Here is a 22,085-nt window from a genome sequence, read left to right as displayed (position 1 = left end):
TTACATGTTTTATCATTTTATTAGGAATAATTCCAAATGGGTTATGAAGAAAACTTATTGAGTCTGATGAGTTTTCCAAAACTCTTAATGAAGACATGTTCACCAACAAACAATAAAACATCAGCAGAACTATCATATACTGGGCCAAGAGTCAGGCTGATACCAAAAGCAACATGCAACATAAAAAAGATACAATATAAAGGAAGACAATCTGCTGAGTATTAAAAATCATCTCAATATGAACTCTTTGCAACTAGCACAGAACTAATTAGCTATCAAATCCAAACCACACCAAGGTAAGCTTGGCTGATGGAAGCCAGGAGTTAATAATGGGAGGGAAATATAAGTTCTTCAGTGCAAAAGATCTGAATAGTGTTTTGGAGCATTTCCCTGGCTGGTACAAGCAGTATTAAAAAATCTTTTTTGGCAAGGGAGAAAAATAAATACAAATGGAATGCTACATTTTTTAAATCAGCAGACTGTCCCAGGAATGATAAACGTATCAGTAAAGTAGCAAGGGGATAACTTTAAAACATTATTTGTTGTGGGCTCAAAAAAACATTCAAAATGGATTTATTTAAAGGTGTCACATTAGCTATGTCCAGGCATTTAGGCTTAAGGGAAGTAAAATTAAAAGAGGACACTTTTTTTCCCCAAGTTAAGAGAATCTCTTTAAAACCAAGCATATTGCTAAATGGCAACATTATACTTGGTAAACAATAATTGGCAACAAAATAAGTTTAAATGCTGTAATATTCTGCCCAAACCAGTCCCACATACTGTTTAATAACCAAGATGCAAACTAATTTTGTTGTAACAAGCCTAGACCAATTCTATCAAACATGTCCTTGGTTAGATATCCAGTTTCATTTAACGTTTTGAAAGCTCATTTGACAGCCAGTCAAGTCCCTCATACAGACCGGTTCCTTGTGTAGCACAAGTGGCTTGAACATACCACTGTAAAGAAAGGACAATGAGAAAACACTTGATTAATATAACCAGTGTTTAAAATTCCTTACTCAGAAAATTGTTTTCCAGGGATATTAGTGAGCAAGTGCCATAAATGTATAGAGAAAAAGGAAAAATACATAAAGCCATAGGAACTAAAGTTGTAAATGTGTTAAAAGTATCATATTTCACAAATGATTAATTTTATATTTAATGATCTCAGTAACTGTATAGATTAGAACTGTTCTCCTACCTCTTGCTTCTCACAAAACTCCTCTCATATCTAAAGCTACTACTACCCATTCATTACATTTAACCAACTACTACTTAATCTGAAAAGAAAATTCATGGGAAGATTAGTAACTAATAAACTACCCACCTGGTCCTTATGATGCTCTTGTTTCCCACAAAACTAAGTTCAGAGTAGAAGAGGCAAAATTTTGAAAGAGTAGGGATTATTGATATTTTAGAGGCAAGCTTTTTCGGGAGTTTCACTATCTTTAGTCTCATGTACCCCCACAAGTTCCAATCTTTAAAATGTTTATGAATATTATCTTCAGTAACTGTATGAAATGCCATGAAAAGTTTCAAATACCAAGAAAAAGACCTAGAAAGCAATTTAATTACCTTTTAGGGATGGTTTATTAATTTTCTTTACTGACCAGTTTTATTTTGCCTTAAAATAAAGACCTTGCTTTAATGTTGCAAAGTCACTTCAAGTCTACCATATGCTGCCAATTATTACTTTAATACCAAGGACCCCAATAACCTAGAAGGCTGGGAAAAAGGCATGAATTCATATCCTCACAGCATGGAAAATTGCATCATTTACAGTCTGTCTTATTTAAATTGGGCTGGGACATCTTAAACACTGTATACAGTTATTGCCACACCACAGTTTCACCTTGTTGACAAGTTAATGAAAAACTACTGTAAGGCACAAACCATAATAATAGTTTGTGATATCATCTTTATAAATAAAACAATATATTGTATTTCGCCAGTATTTAAACCACTGATCTCAAATGGTAAAGCTATTGGAGAGCAAGTAGATATTTTTTATAATTTTAAACTTAAAACTTGTTTAACATCATAATTACAGGCCCCTCCACAAGCTCTTAGTGCTACCACGCACACAGTACAAAATATTATCTAAAATATGGCTGCTATGGCTTCCCTGGTAGTGCAGTGGTTGAGAGTCCGCCCGCCGATGCAGGGGACACGGGTTCGTGCCCCGGTCCGGGAAGATCCCACGTGCCGTGGAGTGGCTGGGACCGTGAGCCATGGCCACTGAGCCTGCGCGTCCGAAGCCTGTGCTCCGCAACGGGAGAGGCCACAACAGTGAGGGGCCCGCATACCACAAAAAAATAAAAAATAAAAAATGTTAACAAAAGTCAAACGAAATAAATATATTTAAAACCTCTGGATCCTTAAAGGATATATATTAAAAAGTTTAGGGCTTCCCTGGTGGCGCAGTGGTTGAGAGTCCGCCTGCCGATGCAGGGGACACGGGTTCGTGCCCTGGTCTGGGAGGATCCCACATGCCGCGGAGCGGCTGGGCCCGTGAGCCACGGCCGCTGAGCCTGCGCATCCGGAGCCTATGCTCCGCAACGGGAGAGGCCACAACAGTGAGAGGCCCGCGTACCGCAAAAAAAAAAAAAAAAAAAAAAAAAAAAGTTTAAGAATGGAGAAGATATCAACGTACTTTAAAGTTAAATACAACATTTACAAAGGTTTGAAATAAAGCCTGAAAGGGCTCATTTTTATATAAGCAAGAGTCTCTTACTGTTTAGTCTCTTAGTGTTTTTTGTTTTTTGCTTTTGGCTGTGCTGCCAGGCATGCGGGATCTTAGTTCCCCAACCAGGGATCGAACCCGTGTCCCCTGCATCGGCAGCCGGACTCTAAACCACTGTGCCACCAGGGAAGCCCTCCTGTAGTTTTTTAAATGATGTGCTCATCATCTATTTCAAAGAGGACAATTAACTAATAAATGTTTAAACTAAATATCAGCTTAAACAATTATGCTAATAATCTAATAGTCAGGAAATTAATATGAAACTCCAAATACTTACTGTTCTGTTACGAAGAGACTGAAGACCTAATTTATCTGTCATTTCACTAATGGCCATAGCATTCGGCAAATCCTGTTTGTTTGCAAAAAGCAGCAACACAGCATCTCGCAGCTCATCTTCCTGAAGCTGAAAATAAAGACATTAACAACTACCAAACTGGAATCCAATTATTGTAACAAACTAAGTAAAACAGGCTTCCTACGTATGTACATCATTTATTCAACATTAAATACATTATCAAACATCAAATCAATAATCATACACCTTCAAGTAAAGCAAAACTATTTTCCAAGTCAATCATCCTACACTCCATTAAGGTAAATCATTCATTCAGTCTTGATGATAATCCATGGAGGGTCACGATTGGCAAGGACAAGAAACACACATGGGAATAAACATTTATGGCAGGATCTTATGGTACTCAGTAGTAAACATACTTAGATGATGATTCTTTTTGGACTTTTATCCTTTCCAGCCAGTTGGATCAAACGACAGTGGGAAAACAATACAGTGATTAGGGCATTAGTAGTATCATGTAAAATACAAGAATTATACCAAGAGCAAAAGCCGGTGGGAATGAAATACTGATATATGACACAACACTTGGAAACTTATGCTAAGTGAAAAGAAACAAAAAGTTTAAAAAGGTAACAAAAGACGACATATTTTATGCAGGCAGGGTAGAATGGGGGAAGGAATGGGGAACAAATGCTAATAGTTATAGGATTTCTTTTTGGAGGTGATGAAAATGTTGTAAAATTCAATTGTGGTAATGATTGTACAATTTTGTATACCAGAAACCACTGACTTGTACATTTCAAATGAGTGAAGTTATGGTATGTGAACTATATCTCAATAAAGCTGTTTACAAAAAAAAAAAAGAGTAGAAGGGGTAATAGTTAACTGAGACAAAAAAAGCACCAGTTACACACATACGGGCACAATGGTTTTACAAACTGCACTCCACTCTTAGGAGCACTGAATGAGAATATTTCAGTAAATATTTTACACCTACAAGTCTGAAACCATGACAACGTTCCTCTAGCAAAGTTCCTCAACAATTTTCCCCCTCAGGATTTTTAACAGTATGAACATATGAAAACATTTATCCAATATTTGGCAAGGCCAAAATGCCACCATCAACCAAAATGCCACATGCCTTAGGTGGAATTCTTTTACCATGGTTGCTATTATGTAACATTTTGAAGTATATTTTATAGGTATAGTATAGAGAAAACTGAACCCAATGACCTTGGGAACAAGGTATTTGAACCAGGATTCCTAGGTCACAAAAGCTTCAAAACTGGAGATTTTATAACTAGAAAATAAAAGACTGGACTAAAGTAAAAATCCTCAACCAGAGATATGCATCAAAATCACCCATGGAGCATTCTACAAACAAACTGGGCCTTCCTCCCAACTTACTGAAGTAACTGCTCATCCATGAGTTTTTTAAAAGCTCTACAGGAGATTTTTATGTGCAGTCTTAAAAACCTGTGATAATACATAGTTTTTCAAGGTTCTTTCTTGCTCTAAAAAGTTGATTTATGTAATCAAATTACAGTTAAAATGTACCGACCACTAATACCACCACTATCACCCAGAAAAACATATCTTGGAAATGATAAATTTAAAAACTATTCTCACCATTTTCTGCAGCTCTTCTGCTCCTTCCTGAATTCTTTCACGATCATTGCTATCTACCACAAAAATAAGACCCTGAAATAAATTAAAAGTTAAATTTAAAGCACACACTAAATATGAAACATAAGTACATAGGCAGCAAAACCATATCAAGAGTTAATAACATGTTAGGAAGAAAGTCTCCTTACAAAAAAAAAAAAAAGGGAGAAAGTCTCCTTACAAAAAAAAAAGGGGGGGGAAAGACAGGGCATTACAGATTTGAGGACTATTTGTTATTTTAACTTATCAATGTTATTTCCAAAAAAATATCTACCTCTTAACAACTGATCACTTTTTTCAACTATGCTAAGAAGAATAAATTCTATCCCTTTCCCCTACCTTTGCACATTTAAATGCAGGTAAGTAAAAGTAACAAAATGGCCACAAAGTAGGCACAAAAGGAAAAACAACAATCCACAGATCCTAAGGATTCATGAATTTATTAATTGAATTACCTTATTCAAAAGCATGCACAAAATGAAACTAAAAAAAGAAGCGGAAGGAGTGCACTACAGTAGCTTTTATATAGTTCATCAGGAAAAGAGTCTTGCTGTAGAATGCTGCCTGCCAGCTCTAGAATCAGAAGAAAGTCTTCAGCAAAATATATGAAGAAAAATTCAAGGCTGACTTGATCGAATAAGAAATTCTTGGGGCTTCCCTGGTGGCGCAGTGGTTGAGAGTCCGCCTGCCGATGCAGGGGACACGGGTTCGTGCCCCGGTCTGGGAAGATCCCACATGCCACGGAGCGGCTAGGCCCGTGAGCCATGGCCGCTGAGCCTGCGTGTCCAGAGCCTGTGCTCCGCAGTGGGAGAGGCCACAACAGTGAGAGGCCCGCGTACCAACAAAAAAAAAAAAAAAAAAAAAAAAAAAAAAAGAAATTCTTAACAAAAAGGAAGGTAGTAACCATTCTTAAAGATATTCAAATATTAGAATTTTATACTACAAAAGAAGTGGAATTGGGAAGGAATTAATTGAATTAAGACTCTTCCAAAATCTTTCAAATGGGAAAGTATAAAATTTTCAGTTAGAGAGACAGGGCAGATGAATTTTATAGCTTTGTTAAAATCTATTCCTATTACACTAAAGTATATTCTTTAGTATATACACTAAAGTATTATTTTCCCCACAACCCTGACCCCTAAAGTATTTTTAATCATTTGTCACTTTATCATAAACTGTTGTGCCACTACTGATTTGTGGAAGTCACCAGATTAAATCCACTGAGGGATTAATCCCCTCAGTATTACCATAGTACTGAGCTTGCCAGGGTACTTAATAATTATTTTAGGCTACGGTCATTAAATGACATAATTTCTTTTGGTCTAAAAAACTTGAAACCCATTTCCTTTATCTCTGCAAGAAATCTTAATTTTTAAACATCCTACCCTTTGAAAAAAATTTTGGTGCTCTCAGAGCTAGTATGGCATAGTGGGAAGATACCAAATTCAATGCTTATTAGTTATATAAATTACCTAATCCTTGAACATGCCTCCTTTTCTATAAAATAAAATACCACCAATTTTTTAAGCCTATTTTTAAACATAATCATAGAGGTATAAAAGAATGAAGCATTGTCCTTGGCATATCACAGGCATTTAGTAAATGTCTCCTCCTTTTCCTCCTATCCCCCAAACCACTCTTATTTAGAACCTACTTCTCTAGAAGAGGTAATGCCTCTAAAAGGGATCTAATTTTATCTAGACTACTAACAATCCGTTATCGTTTTAAAATGCAAATAACACTGTCAGTCCCAAAGTAACATTACTGAGAGGGAGGATTATTTGAGAAATTCTAAGTTATTCACTTCCTGGGACAGCACAATCAAGAGTGTAGAAAAGCTAGGATTCTAAAGATAGCTACTCTAAGAAAAGATTACTTAAAAGGCCAAATATTTAGAACAGGAAAATAATTTGAATTATATAATGAGGTAAGAGGAATTTACTACAATAAACACTGTGTCCTGAATTGCTAATAAAAGTTAGAAGCATGGTTAAATGGAATAATTAGTTTCTTTTAAATTTTACAGCTAAAAGAACTGATCATGAGTGCTGCAAAAACAGCTTTAATAGCTTAGCTGTGATTACATCAGGCAACCTTGATGTAAAGCTTTCTCTGGCAGCCTTGAAGTCCCTAAAAAGTACTTGGATTTCTGTGGGGTTTTAAGATTTTTTTTAATTTGGACCATTTTTAAAGTCTTTATTGAATTTGTTACAATATTGCTTCTGTTTTACGTTTTGGTTCCTTGGCCATGAGGCATATGGGATCTTAGCTCCCTGACCAGAGAATGAACCCGCACCCCCTGTATTGGAAGGCAAAGTCTTAACCACTGGACCGCCAGGGAAGTCCCAGAAGTACTTGGACTTTTGATTCTAAGGTGGTCCACAGAGGCCAGGAATGGGTCTAATTGCAAGTTAAAGTAAATTAAAAAGCATTCTAAACAAGTCTAGGGATAAGAGCACGGTTACCCTTGGTCAAGAATTAAAGGCTTAAAAACAAAAACATGGAAACAACCTATATGCCCATCGACAGATGAATGGATAAAGATGCAGTGCATATATACAATGGAATATTACTCAGCCATAAAAAAAGAATGAAATAATGCCATCTGCAGCAACATGGACAGACCTAGAGATTATCATACTAAGCGAAGTCAGAAAGACTAAAACAAATACCATGATATCACTTATATGTGGAATCTAAAATACGACACAAATGAACATATCTACAAAACAGAAACAGACTCACAGACATAGAGAACAGACTTGTGGTTGCCAAGTGGGAGGAGGAATGGGGGAGGGAAGGATTGGGAGTTGGGATTAGCAGATGCAAACTAGTATACATAGGATGGATAAACAACAAGGTCCTACCGTATAGCACAGGGAACTATACTCAATGTCCTGTGATAAACCATAATGGAAAAGAATATGAAAAACAATACATATATGTATAACTGAGTCACTGTGCTGTACAGCAGAAATTAACACACTGTAAATCAACTATACTTCAATAAAATTTTTAAAAATAAAATAAAAAGAATTACAGGTTTAGGATTAGCAGTTTTACTTCACACCTAAATGTATTTAAAAAGCGTGTTCCCTAAGTGAAATGCCTATGACTTACTTTAAAATAATCCAAAAGGTGAAATACATTATAAAGGAGTACTGATTAAAGAATACTGGCCATATCCTAATAACTGAAGTTGGGTAATATCATAGATATGTGGGAGCTTATTATGCTATTCTCTACATTTGTATAAATTCAAAAATTTCCATAGTAAAGTTTTTAAAAGCATGTAACTCATATCAAAACATCTTTCCTAACCACAGCTCTGTTAATGAACAGAAACATTTTAATTTTTAAATAAAAAAGTATGCCACTTACTTAACATGACATGCTACTTAAACCTGGTTGTTCCAGCCACTCACCTAGGGTATTCACTGCCACCCGGTGGCAATAAACGTCACTTGTCTACAATGTTATAAGAGCTGGAGATCCAGAAAGACATCTGTACATCTTAAACATATGAAGTGCTTCTAACCTCATACATTATTCTAAAAAAATTTTATCAACTCCAGTAGTAAACAAAAAATGATAAGAAACCTCTCGTGGTAGAAAACACCACAGAGTTGGGAACTACTTGAATAAAAAATGTAAAACAAGAACCAGCTCTCCAATTAAGTCATTCCAAGCTTCAGTTTCCTCTTATATAAGAGTTAGACTACCACAGTAGTTCTCAAGAGGGAGCAATTTTGTCCCCAGGAAATATTTTGCAATATGTGGAGACATTTTTGGTTGTTGCAACTGGATTGGGTGGGGGAGACTACTACTGGCAACTAGTGTGTAAAGGCCAAGAATGCTGCTAAGCATCCTACAATGCAAAGGAGAGCCCTCCCCTCACTCAATGACAAAGAATTAACCGTCTGAAATGTCAACGCTGCTGCTGTTGAAAAACCCTGTACTAGATAGAGCCTTGCTATTCAAAGTAAGGTCCCAAACCAGCAACATCAGCACCACCACCTGAGAACTTGCTAGACGCGAAGAATCTCAGGCCTTACTCAGCCAGGTCCCACTGAACTGATCTCTATTTTAACAAATACCCAGGTGATTCATATGCAGATTAACATCTGAGAAACACTACTGATGTCTAGTTTATATCCCCAGAGATTCTTTTTTTTTTTAACATCTTTATTGGAGTATAATTGCTTTACAATGGTGTGTTAGTTTCTGCTTTATAACGAAGTGAGTTATACATATACATATGTTCCCATATCTCTTCCCTCTTGCCTCTCCCTCCCTCCCACTCTCTCTATCCCACCCCTCCAGGCATTCACAAAGCACCTAGCTGATATCCCTGTGCTATGCAGCTGCTTCCCACTAGCTATCTACCTTACGTATATATGTCCAAGTGTATATATGTCCATGCCTCTCTCTCGCTTTGTCACAGCTCACTCTTCCCCCTCCCCATATCCTCAAGTCCGTTCTCCAGTAGGTCTGTGTCTTTATTCCTGTCTTACCCCTATACCCCTAGGTTCTTCATGACATTTTTTTTTCTTAAATTCCATATATATGTGTTAGCATACGGTATTTGTCTTTCTCTTTCTGACTTACTTCACTCTGTATGACAGACTCTAGGTCTATCCACCTCATTACAAATAGCTCAATTTCGTTTCTTTTTATGGCTGAGTAATATTCCATTGTGTATATATGCCACATCTTTATCCATTCATCCGATGATGATGGGCACTTAGGTTGTTTCCATCTCAGGGCTATTGTAAATAGAGCTGCAATGAACATTTTGGTACATGACTCTTTTTGAATTATGGTTTTCTCAGGGTATATGCCCAGTAGTGGGATTGCTCGGTCATATGGTAGTTCTATTCGTAGTGTTTTAAGGAACCTCCATACTGTTCTCCATAGTGGCTTTACCAATTCACATTCCCACCAGTTCAGGAGTGTTCCCTTTTCTCCACACCCTCTCCAGCATTTATTGTTTGTAGATTTTTTGATGATGGCCATTCTGACTGGTGTGAGATGATATGTCATTGTAGTTTTGATTTGCGTTTCCCTAATGATTAATGATGTTGAGCATTCTTTCATGTGTTTGTTGGCAGTCTGTATATCTTCTTTGGAGAAATGTCTATTTAGGTCTTCTGCCCATTTTTGGATTGGGTTGTTTGTTTTTTTGTTATTGAGCTGCATGAGCGGCTTGTAAATTTTGGAAATTAATCCTTTGTCAGTTGCTTCATTTGCAAATATTTTCTCCCATTCTGAGGGTTGTCTTTTGGTCTTGATTATGGCTTCCTTTGCTGTGCAAAAGCTTTGAAGTTTCACTAGGTCCCATTTGTTTATTTTTGTTTTTATTTCCATTTCTCTAGGAGGTGGGTCAAAAAGGATCTTGCTGTAATTTATGTCATAGAGTGTTCTGCCTATGTTTTCCTCTAAGAGTTTGATAGTTTCTGGCCTTACATTTAGGTCTTTAATCCATTTTGAGCTTATTTTTGTGTATGGTGTTAGGGAGTGATCTAATCTCATACTTTTACATGTACCTGTCCAGTTTTCCTAGCACCACTTATTGAAGAGGCTGTCCTTTCTCCACTGTACATTCCTGCCTCCTTTATCAAAGATAAGGTGACCATATGTGCGTGGGTTTATCTCTGGGCTTTCTATCCTGTTCCACTGATCTATCTTTCTGTTTTTGTGCCAGTACCATACTGTCTTGATTACTGTAGTTTTGTAGTATAGTCTGAAGTCAGGGAGCCTGATTCCTGCAGCTCCATTTTTCGTTTTCAAGATTGCTTTGGCTATTCGGGGTCTTTTGTGTTTCCCCAGAGATTCTGATTCAAGTGGTCAGGTGTCATGATCAGGGCTTTGGGATTTTTAAAACTCCCCAGGTAATTTTAATGTGCAGTCAAATTTGAGAATTCCTGCTCTACAGGATCACTAAGGTCTCTACCATGCCAGCATTATACATACTACATGATAATATAAAAATCATGTACAAATCAACAGAGCAGATCTACCTTAATATATTTTTCTTAATGTATTTTAATAAAGCAAACACTTAACTGGGTTAAATGAAGGGCTATTAATTGTATTACATTCATTTAAAACTACAATGACAGAAAGTTATACAGATCTTACTTCCTAAACTAAGAATGAAACCAATAGAACTACTGAAGAAACATCTAATTCAACCCTGAGAACCACCCCACCCCATCTTCCAAAATATTACTACGATAATTATGTAACTCTTCCACCCTAGGTTATTTAGCCTACAAAGGCATGAATGAGAGAGTCCACTGAAGAACATGGAAGTAGTGATAAGAATGCCAACTCATGGAGTAAACACCAATATCCAAGTAAACAGTATATATTAACATAAACTTTGGAACATGAAACATATAAAAAAAAGTTATAAAAATGTATAGCATTCCTAACTTACCTGGGTATTTTGGAAGTAATGCCTCCAGAGAGGCCTAATTTTATCTTGACCACCAACATCCCATACTGTGAAACAAATGTTCTTATATTCTACTGTTTCCACATTAAAACCTATAGAGAAAAAAGAAAAAAAAAGTTTGCTGCGCACAATGTCATTCAGAAAATAAATCCCTTTATTGTGGAATTCTCCCAGAATTGCTTTTTTTTAAAGTCCTAATAGATAATCAACAAATGTAAAAACCCAAGACATTACAATGATGGCTATATGTCATTGTATATTTGTCCAAACCCAAAGAATGTAGAACAACCCTGAGGTATATGGACTTGGGGTGATTACGATGTGTCAATGTAGGTTCATCTACTGAGTGATGCTGACAATGGAGGAAGCTATGCACGTGTTGGGGGAGTGGATATATGGGAAATCTCTGCAGTTTCCTTTCAATTTTTCTGTGAACCAAAAACTACTCTGAAAAAAAAAATAGAATGAAACTATATTCTATTTTACTTTATAATACATTATTATGATATAAATTAAAATCACTGTAAACTTTCTTACCGATGGTAGGAATCGTGGTGACTATCTCTCCTAACTTCAGTTTATACAGAATGGTGGTCTTGCCAGCAGCATCCAACCCAACTAGAAAAAGACATTTCAGATTTTAAATCTAGACCAACAGCACACACTAAGAAACAATTTTACAACAAATTTTTATTTTGAAAGCAAAAGCTGACTGGTCAAGGCACAAATGAGTTAGAAATGAAATCACCTCATTTCTGATTCCCAAAGGCAACACCTCCTACAAAAGCCTTTCCATTTTTCTTTCTAGACCTAGAGAGACAGCACAAGGTCTGATCTCAAGATCTGCTTTGCCACACAATAGTTGAATGGCTTTAAACAATCACCTTGGGAAAGAGGCCAGAGAAATCAGCTATAAAATAAGGGGACTAGATCAAGTAATCTAAGATCTCTTCCAATTCAAGTTCTCATTAATTCTATGAACTACTACCATTTTTAAAAACACAAATTATAGGGCTTCCCTGGTGGCGCAGTGGTTGAGAGTCCGCCTGCCGATGCAGGGGACACGGGTTCGTGCCCCGGTCCGGGAAGATCCCACATGCTGCGGAGCGGCTGGGCCCGTGAGCCATGGCCGCTGAGCCTGCGTGTCCGGAGCCTGTGCTCCGCAACGGGAGAGGCCACAACAGTGAGAGGCCCGCGTACCGCAAAAAAAACAAAAAAAAAACACAAATTATAAGTTGAATCAGAGAACACATAAAAACAAATTAAGAACTATCTTTAAGATTCAAAAACTCAATTTCCTTTAATATAACAAGCAAATTTTAGGTAAAAGGTCTTGATGCTGGGGAAAAAATATACATGTAAGAAAGGAAGATGAGGCCAATTTTACCCCTACCTAAATCCATTTCAACATCACATGTGCAGAAATGATAACAAAAGACTGGTTAATTTGGGTTGTAAAGAAGGCCTTGTCATATTCATCTCCAATATAATGTCTAAATTCTTAAAATAATTCCTTTGAGGCAGGCAGATATAAGTAGGGAGGAATGTACTTGTTTCCAAAACAAAAAAAATCCATACTACATCAAGAAGGTATAGAAGAGGGTGAAAAGCAAATTAAATGTTTAAGTATGAATCTCTGAAAAGCTGAATATTCTACATTGTTTGTTAAAGCCTTCATAAATGGAAGGTCAATATCTAAAAACCTCACTGAATATCATTGGTCTAAGGATATCACATTTGGCCACCTAGATTAACACTATCACAGATTTTGAAATCAATTCAACCGAGTATGGTTTAAGCAAGGATAGTTTTTCGTGTTTCTTTGTTTGTTTTTTAAGGATAGTTTTGTTGTTGTTGTTTAGTATTTATATCAGAGCATGACTTAGCACAAGAAACCCTTGCTTAGGGTTTCCCTGGTGGTGCAGTGGTTGAGAGTCTGCCTGCCGATGTAGGGGATGCGGGTTCGTGCCCCGGTCCGGGAAGATCCCACATGCCGCGGAGCGGCTGGGCCATGAGCCATGGCCGCTGAGCCTGCGAGTCCGGAGCCTGTGCTCCGCAGCAGGAGAGGTGAGGCCACAACAGTGAGAGGCCCGCGTACCGCAAAAAAAAAAAAAAAAAAAAAAAAAGAAACCCTTGCTTAAAAAAAAAAAAAAAAGATCTCCCTGGAGACTCAGGCATTTTATGCTTTCTTACTCCTCTATTCTATGATCAAACTCTGTTCCCCACTTCTTCATACTGAGATTGTTTATTCTGTCCAAAATACTATGACACTTCCTAGTCAGAACGAGTAGCCTCCTCACTCACGGGCATAAGAAAAACCAACTGTTAACAGGAACTGTTTTATGTTTTAACTACAGAACAGAAGAGCAAACATATCAGAAAACATAATTCTAAAAATATACAAAGAAACAAAAGCAGCTACCTTAGAGTTTGGCATCTTTAATAAAAATATAGAAAATGAGGAGGCGAACAACAGGATATTTTCATTGTTAGAAAAAGCTAAGTCCCTTACAGCCTAAGTCCTCCTCAGGAGATTTTGATCAAATTTTAAAATAAAGCAAAATTCACCTTTAGCTAAGTCCAAATACCATTAGCCCAGGTAGGAAGAACTGAAACTGAAATAATGATTACAAAAAACACTTGCGTTAAGTTTTGAGAACTAAGGTACACACCAGTCCTCACTGGTGGTCCAACTTGACCTCAGACCTTAGTTTAAAAAAAATGTAGGGCTTCCCTGGTGGCGCAGTGGTTAAGAATCCGCCTGCCAATGCAGGGGACAGAGGTTCGAGCCCTGGTCTAGGAAGATCCCACATGCCGCGGAGCAACTGAGCCCGTGTGCCACAACTACTTAGCCTGCGAGTCACAACTACTGAAGCCCGCACTCCACAAGAGAAGCCACCACCATGAGAAGCCTGCGCACCGCAACAAAGAGCAGCCCCCGCTCGCCGAAACTAGAGAAAGCCTGTGAGCAGCAACGAAGACCCAACGTAGCCATAAATATATAAATAAATAAATTAAATAGTGTTGTATAAATGCAAACCAGGTTTTTTTTAAGGTATTTCTATTGTGAGATTTAAGATGCAAAAATTAATGCATATCACTCATTATATAGTTCCTCACTCAAAAACATGTTGGTCTAACAATTCTGTGCCCATTTAGTGATTTCTTAAGTATGTATTTCCTTAATGTTGCAATATTTGGCAATGAAATTTCTCCACAAAATGAAACTATAACCAATTCTCAACTAGCCAAGATAAGACTCTAATCTGTACAGTCCAGTAACGTCCTCCCCTCCCTCTCATCCTCATAAACAAGTCACTGTTTTGAAAGATATACTGGAATTACTTGTTCTCCTTGACTGGCCCTGCACTTTAACCAAAGTGTTAAAAGCAGCAAAACTTTCCCCAAAATCTTTGCCGATCATTAAAAAGTATGTCTACCAAATTAAGGCAGCAAGATATACTTATATTTTAAGTTTTAAAATTAGATTCCAATTATCTCAACTTGGAGAAACAACCAAACGCAGAAAAGAAAACGACTAAGAAGAAAAAAGTATATTTTCAGTTAAGTTTCAGTTACGATATTTTTCTTCATGTTTTATCTTTCAAATTTTCTACAAGGAAGCTTGAAAAAAACTTCGTAATTTTTCAATAATTAAAAATTGAGTGCTTATTGTGTTCCAAACACAATACTAGGTGATTCCATACATTTTGTAATTTAATTCTCACAATAACTCTCCATTTTTCAGATGCAAAATCTGAGATTCAGAAACATCCCCAGAATCACAGGAGTAGTAAAACAGATTTTAAAACCCTAGGTCTTTTGGAGAAATTAGATCCATATATAGCTGTGGGAATGGAAAATGGTGTAGCTGCTTTGAAAAAGTTTGTCAGTTCCTCAATATGTTAAACATAGTTAACAACGACCCAACAACCCTATTCCTAGCTTATCTACCCAAGAAAATTAAAAACATATGCCCACACAAAAACTTTTCATGAATGTTCACAGCAGCATAATTCATAAGAACCAAAAAGTAGAAACAACTACATTTCCATCAACTGATGAATGATAAACAAAATGTGGAATATATCCATACAAAAGAATTACTATTCAGCCATAAAAAGGAATGAAGTACTGATACATGTTATAATATGGATGAATCTTGAAAACACGCTAAGTGAAAGAAGCCAGACACTAAAGGCCACATATTGTATGATTCTGTTATATGAAATATCCTGAATAAACAAGCCCACAGAAACAGAAAGCAGAAGAGTGGTTGCAAGAGGGAGGGGTGAGGAGGAGAGTGACTGCTATCGTGTGTGGGGTTTCTTTCTGGGCTGATGAAAATGTTCTAGAATTAAGACAGTGGTGGGAGTTCCCTGGTAGCCTAGTGGTTAGGATTACAGGCTTTCACTGCCCCGTGGTCCAGGTAGATCCCCAGTCAGGAAACTGAGATCCCACAAGCTGTGCGGTACCGGGGAGGGGGACAGTGGTAATGGTTACACAACTTTATGGATATACTAAAAAGCACTGAACTGTACACTTTTAAGGAATAGTATGTGAATTACATCTCAATTTTTTTTTTTTAATTAAAAAGAAACAATCCTAAGTCTGATGCCAGAGCTCTCAAATAGTATTCATATATTGCCATCCTGCCCTTAGGGTTTTCTGGTGTACACACACTATCTTAATATTTTATCTAATTCCTCAGAGGTTTGACCATCAAAACTGAAATTGAGTCTACCAGATGTACAGGAAAACTATAATGACCTTGAGTTTTGCTTCTACCTAACAGGTCAGGAATATCAGCACTTCCATCAATGTGTTAATTAACAGCAAATTATCAGCCTCTGATAGTCATACTTTATAATAATGCAGGAGAGTACACCTAAGGGTGGTTGTATCAACTTCTAATGGCATGAAGCTAAGGATTTTTGCCTTTTCTATTGTTTACCTATATCACATAACTAATCAGAAGACACGCCCCCCCTTTTTTAAAGGCTGGCAATTATGTTTTCAACTAATGACCTAAGAAGATGGTCATAATAAACTAAGTCAAAAGGACTACAATTTTGGAGAAACAAAAACCTCCTCTTAAAGGCTGAGAGTAAATATAACAAATATTAAAAGTGGAATGGTGCAATGATAAGAAATTATCACTTTATTGTTTTTCATGTTTTCTAAATTTAACAAAAAGGACATTATTTTTAGAATCAGGACCAAAAATTTAAAATTAAATAGTAAATGTATTTATAAAATATGCTAGGAAAAAAGTATGAGACATTACTCACTTTAAAATATTGTTAGTATTTTTCAAATTGGCAAAAGATCCTTTCCTCCCAAACCTCTCTGGTCCCAAAGAGCCACTGTCACATGAAAGACAACACAAAACTACACTGGGTATGTATTAGCAATCTTTTTGAAAGCAATACTTTCTCAGCTTTTCAACAGGCAAGAACTTGCAAGTTCAAAGAGAGGAGAATTAGTATTTCCTCTACAGAACATATTGTTTCAAATATAAACAAAATTTGGGCAGTCATTTACCAAAATTACATCTCACCACAGATATGGAGATCAGACTTAAAACAGGATAATGATGGACTACATGAGAAATCTAAGGTGAAAACTGGTCATCTTTGAATTTAAGCTCAATAATATCATTTACAAGATTTTTTTCTGTAAAACTACAAAATTTCTGTCAATCTATAGTTTAAGTGATGTTACATTTGATACATTGTGTTGATTTTAAATTTTTTTTTTTTTTTTTTTTGCAGTACACGGGCCTCTCACTGTTGTGGCCTCTCCGGTTAAGGAGCACAGGCTCCGGACGCGCAGGCTCAGCGGCCATGGCTCAGGGGCCTAGCCGCTCCGCGGCATGTGGGATCTTCCAGGACCGGGTCACGAACCCGTGTCCCCTGCATCGGCAGGCGGACTCTCAACCACTGCGCCACCAGGTAAGCCCGATTTAAAATTTTTTAATTAGGGAATTCCCTGGCGGTCCAGTGGTTAAGACTCCATGCTTCCAACACAAGGGACGTGGGTTCCACCCCTGGTCGGGGAATTAAGATCCCGCATGCCTCACAGCACGGTCAAAAAGAAAAAAAAAATTTAATTAGTTAACATAAGCTGCAACTTCAAACACCTTTTAAAATTACTTTAACTTTTAGGAAAGTGTGTACAAATAAAATTTAAAACTTCAACAGTAATTTGGCAAACCAGATTCAATAGCTAACTGCTATCTTTCAACAACATTTTAAAATGGTCACTGACTCAAGAAAGCATGAATTTTACCTAAGCCATATAAAGGAAAAGAACACATGCCTGTCAAAGAAAATTAATATGGAAAAAACAATCATTAATTGGTAATTCTAAACTAGGATAGGGGCAGACACATTAAGAGTGATCTATGGGCTTCCCTGGTGGCGCAGTGGTTGAGAGTCCGCCTGCCGATGCAGGGGACACGGGTTCGTGCCCCGGTCTGGGAAGATCCCACATGCCGCGGAGTGGCTGGGCCCGTGAGCCATGGCCGCTGAGCCTGCGCGTCCGGAGCCTGTCCTCCGCAACGGGAGAGGCCACAACAGTGAGAGGCCCACGTAACGCATTAAAAAAAAAAAAAAAAAAAAAAAAAGAGTGATCTATTATATATGCTATCACTCATAAAGCTAGATATAAAAATCTAAGAATGATCAAACCCCCAAATCACCTATTTCACTATCCATACACATATTCTCCATAAGGTTATACTTCCTTTGATGAGCTACCATAAAAGGTGACCTTGTGACTAACCTGTTTTTAATCAAGGAAACCTAATTATCCTGAGTTAAAGTGCAAAACAAGAACAGCAAACCTGAGTAATAAAACATTTAACATGAATGAATAATTTCAAATCATAACGTCTATTCCCTGCACAAATGCACAAAGTTACTTTTCTTCTTCCATTTTCTATCAATCATTTCTGGGGAGTAAGGGGGAGAAATGCTTCCCTAATATAGTAAATATATGAAAGTGCTTATAGCGTATATAATTCTACCTTTCTTCTGCCTCTGAAACTGTCAGCCATCACAAAAAACTAGTGAAATGAGAAACAACAATTTACAAAAAATCTTAAGTAAAATACTACACATTACATTTCAAATATAACACACTACACTTCCAGGAACAGAACCATGTACTAGCTAATCTCTTCAAGGAACAGGCTGGAAATCATTTAGCACAGTCCAAAGTTCTCCCAGTGACTTCAGATCCTTTTTTAGACGGTCGATTTTCAGGCACTTTTAAAGCGTAAATAATATGTTTACCCTGCTAAAATAATTCTTTTTCATAATTGAAACCTGACAAACTTTGAAAGAGAAAACATTTTCATTTATCTTTGTGAATGAATTATCAACAATTGTTTCATGGATTGTGAATAAGCTGCAATAAGAGGAAAGTGAAAAAAGAACCAAATGTGCACACCCTTAATCTTCACATACCTTGAAATACTACTGAACCTTGCTTTGGGAAACTTTCAAATAAAACCTCCCCCACTGCACTTCTCTAGAAAACAAGCTAATAAACCAACAAAATTCAATGTTTAAAGTTAGCGAGGCTCATTATAGCATTATTTAGGTCCATGGAGCTTAGCTGTGATGTAAAGACTACTCACAGTACTATGAGGGAGGCGTTGCTTACATCACTCAAGTGACAAGCCCCTTCTCCCTCAGCAGAGTGAAAAACCGACCCTAAAAAGTAATTTTTAAAAAGCCCATTTTCCATAAGAATTTTAAAAAACATCCTTGTAATTACTGCTTAACAAGGCCTCCCTAAAGTTATGCGTCAAGATGTTCACTTACTGAAAATTTGTCACCGGCTTAAAAAAATTAGTTTCTAAGCCTTTTTTTTTCATTAAACTTTAGCCAGCTGTATAAAAACTACATAGTTTTAAAACCAAAGAGAATAAACCAAATATATTTAGCCCTTGAGAGTGGCCAAACGAAACATTCATGATAAACTCAGTTTTCAGGGACATTAATAAGGAAAAGAAAAAAAATATGAGGCGGAATCCTGAGCGAAGCGAAGTTTAGCGAAGTGAGCGCTGAGGACTCCGGACTCTACTGAAACCGTGGCTGCTCCCCTGCCACCGCACTGGGCCCGGTCACTTCCTGCCCCGGCCGGCTCCGGGCTCTCGGCGACCGCTCGCTCACACACCATTGGAGTGTGCAGAGTGTGCACACGGGGCAGAAAGGGGGAGGAGGAAGGCTGGAATCGCTCGGCCTCCCTCCCGACCGTTGCCCACACCCGGGGAAGAAGGGAGCCAGATCGCACTCACAGAATGGGCCTCGCGAGTGTCTTTAGGGTTCGGCAAGATCCGACAGTCCGCTACTCTCACATCTCCGCCAAACTGTGTCGGGCTTTCAGTAAGACCACGAAGAGAAAGCCAAACCCAGAAGGAGGAAACCTTGCCCGCGGCCCCGTTCCAGCCTCTTCGACAGATCTCGGGCGACCGCCCACCCTTCGCCCCATTGTTCCCCCTTAAGAATTCCTCCGACCCCCAGCCCGCCGCCCCTCCCCCACCACAGCTGACGGGGGGTAAAAAAACAGGCCCCGAGGCCGCTCCAAGCGAAGAGACCTGGCCGCCCCACCAGGGCCTGGCCTCTTCCCTCGGCCCCTGACTCACCCATCAAAATGCGCATCTGCTTCTTGCCGAAGAGACGGGAGAAGAGAGAGGAGATGGTGAGGCCCATGGCGGTAGTGGCACTTGCGATGGGCAGAAGCAGACGGGGTTTGGCGCGACCCCGAGCCTTCTTTCACGCTCCCGGCAAACTCAGGGAGGAAAGAGGAGCTGAGGGCCGCAGGGACGGCACGCCAGCCGATGTGTAGGACGGAGCTCCGCTCCGGGAAAGAATTAGCGGGGTGATGACCTGCTTGACGACTGGCGGGGCTGCTCCAGCTCTGGCGTTAAATCTTCGGCTATGCCACGTCACGCGGCAGCCGCGGCGACTCCGGCAGCGGCCCGGCCCCTCCAACGCGGACAGAACCGCGTCACCGTCGCCCCATCCCCCTGCGCTTCCGGCGCTGCCCGAACCAGTGCGCCTGCGCACCAGGGGAATTGGCCATCTTCGCTGACTTGCGCCGCTGGCCGGCGTCACCCCCCCGGACGTGGCTCCTGGAGTTGGGCGAGGCCAGTCAGCCCCTGTGTAAAGGGCGACGGACACGGTTCCACACTGCCTCGCTTCATCACGTCCAATCAGACTCAAGGAGGGACGTTTCTGCGCAGAGAAATGCATCCTGGCGGTTGTATTCCTTGCTTCCGGAAAGGCGGGCTGTGCATTATGGGTTAGGTAGTGAACCTCCGTTCTTTCCGCCTCTTCAAGGGAACGCGCGTTGGGGATTTCCTGCTCTACGAAGGTACGAGGTTCACGCACGGCACCACACACTTGCCCTAAAGGAGGGGCGAAAACGGGCCCTGCTTTCCCAAGAGATAACTTGTTAAAAGCTGACGTGTAGGGGAAGAGGCTGTAGCAACCCCATATGAAGCTAGGCCTAAACACCTCGGTCCCCACGCCAGGTCATACTGAAGATCCCTAATCCTTTGTCAGAGCAAGAGAACTCCGAGATATTTTCGTCGACTATTGAAGCTTTTTAAGAGAAGCCAACGGGGAAGGCTTTTCTTGTATCTCTTCTCTCCCAGAAGAAGCATGGAAGATTTATTCCCGATGTTAAGAAAATGGAAAGCCTCCTCACTTAAAATTTACGATCTTAGTATTTTCCTGACTACAAAATAAGGTATACATCTTGTTTAAAATACACATGTCTACACATATATCCGTAAGTTCCCCACAGTCTTCGCCTCCTACATACTTCCTCCATACTGTTGGTGCAGTTTAGGATTAGTAGCACCCCCGACCAACACCCTTATGCTGGTTAAGTCATGCTCACCCACCTTTCAGATCTCTTTAGAGTTTAACTCCCTGGGAAAATACATTCTTGACCTCCTAAATTACTCAGGCTCAAAAAAATCATAACTACCCTTCACAGTTATGATTTCACATTTAATATTACTATTGACAACCCTCTTCCCCTCTCCCACTTGTCTGAAAACTCTATAAGGCCGGCCTCTAGCCCGTTTTTATATTACGTTGTTTTCGCTGGGCTGGCACACCGCGAAACTCACATATGGTTGAATGATCGAGGGATAGCTGAATAAATTATGGTGTATCCATTACTATTCCTGAGAATACTCTCAGGAGTTAAAGGAATGTAGAACTATAAATTCTAATGAAAAGATCTCCGAGATACAGTTACTGAAAAAACGCCAAATAATGACTAAGTACCGTGAAGGAATATAAAGATGTAGATTTCACCCGGGGTTGGGTGTGTGTGTGTGTGTGTGTGTGTGTGTGTGAATGCAGAACAATAACTTTCAAGTAGAATCTTCAGTAATGATAGTTACTGGTTACCTGTCTAACCTTTGTGGAGCGAGGAGGGCACCTTCCCCAGAGTGAGGGAACCTAGTTTGGGGGCGGTAGTCAAAAGAGCTTTATCTATACTTTTAAAAATCCGCTTTATTGAGATATAATTTACATGCAACAAAATTCACCAATTCTAAGTGTACAATTCTATGAATTTTAACAAATGTATACAGTAGTGTAGCCAACACCATAATCATGATATTAATCATTTATATTACCCCCAAAAGTTATCTCATACTCCTTTGTAGTCGTTCTCTTCCCTCACTTCAAGCCACTGGCCAACCACTGATGTGCTGTCACTATAGACTTGCCCTTTCCAAAATTTCATGTAAATGGAATACTGCAGTATGTAGTCAGTCTTCTGTGTGTGGCCTCTTTCTCCTAGCTGAATGATTTTGAGATTCATCCATGTTATAGCATGTACCAATACTTTGTTCTTTTTTATTGCTGAGTAGTATTCCATTGTATGGA

General features: G+C 38.8%; 1 protein-coding gene across 1 annotated transcript; it reads right to left on the bottom strand.

Annotated features, from left to right (window-relative positions):
• On the bottom strand, positions 1 to 20,218 carry ARF4 (ADP ribosylation factor 4). The gene is made up of 6 exons (XM_065884511.1): positions 19,820 to 20,218; positions 11,701 to 11,781; positions 11,146 to 11,255; positions 4,668 to 4,739; positions 3,021 to 3,146; positions 1 to 957 (listed from the first exon to the last, which is right to left on the bottom strand). Exons 1-6 carry the CDS (start codon positions 19,884 to 19,886, stop codon positions 871 to 873), a joined length of 543 nt encoding a protein of 180 aa, XP_065740583.1. The 5' UTR covers positions 19,887 to 20,218; the 3' UTR covers positions 1 to 870.
• Between the last annotated feature and the right edge of the window lie 1,867 nt (positions 20,219 to 22,085).

The sequence above is a fragment of the Phocoena phocoena genome, chromosome 10 (genome assembly GCF_963924675.1).
Source record: "Phocoena phocoena chromosome 10, mPhoPho1.1, whole genome shotgun sequence".
Taxonomy (NCBI): domain Eukaryota; kingdom Metazoa; phylum Chordata; class Mammalia; order Artiodactyla; family Phocoenidae; genus Phocoena; species Phocoena phocoena.
The sequence above is the reverse complement of the archived record's forward strand: the minus strand, read 5'-3'. Positions and strand labels throughout refer to the sequence as shown.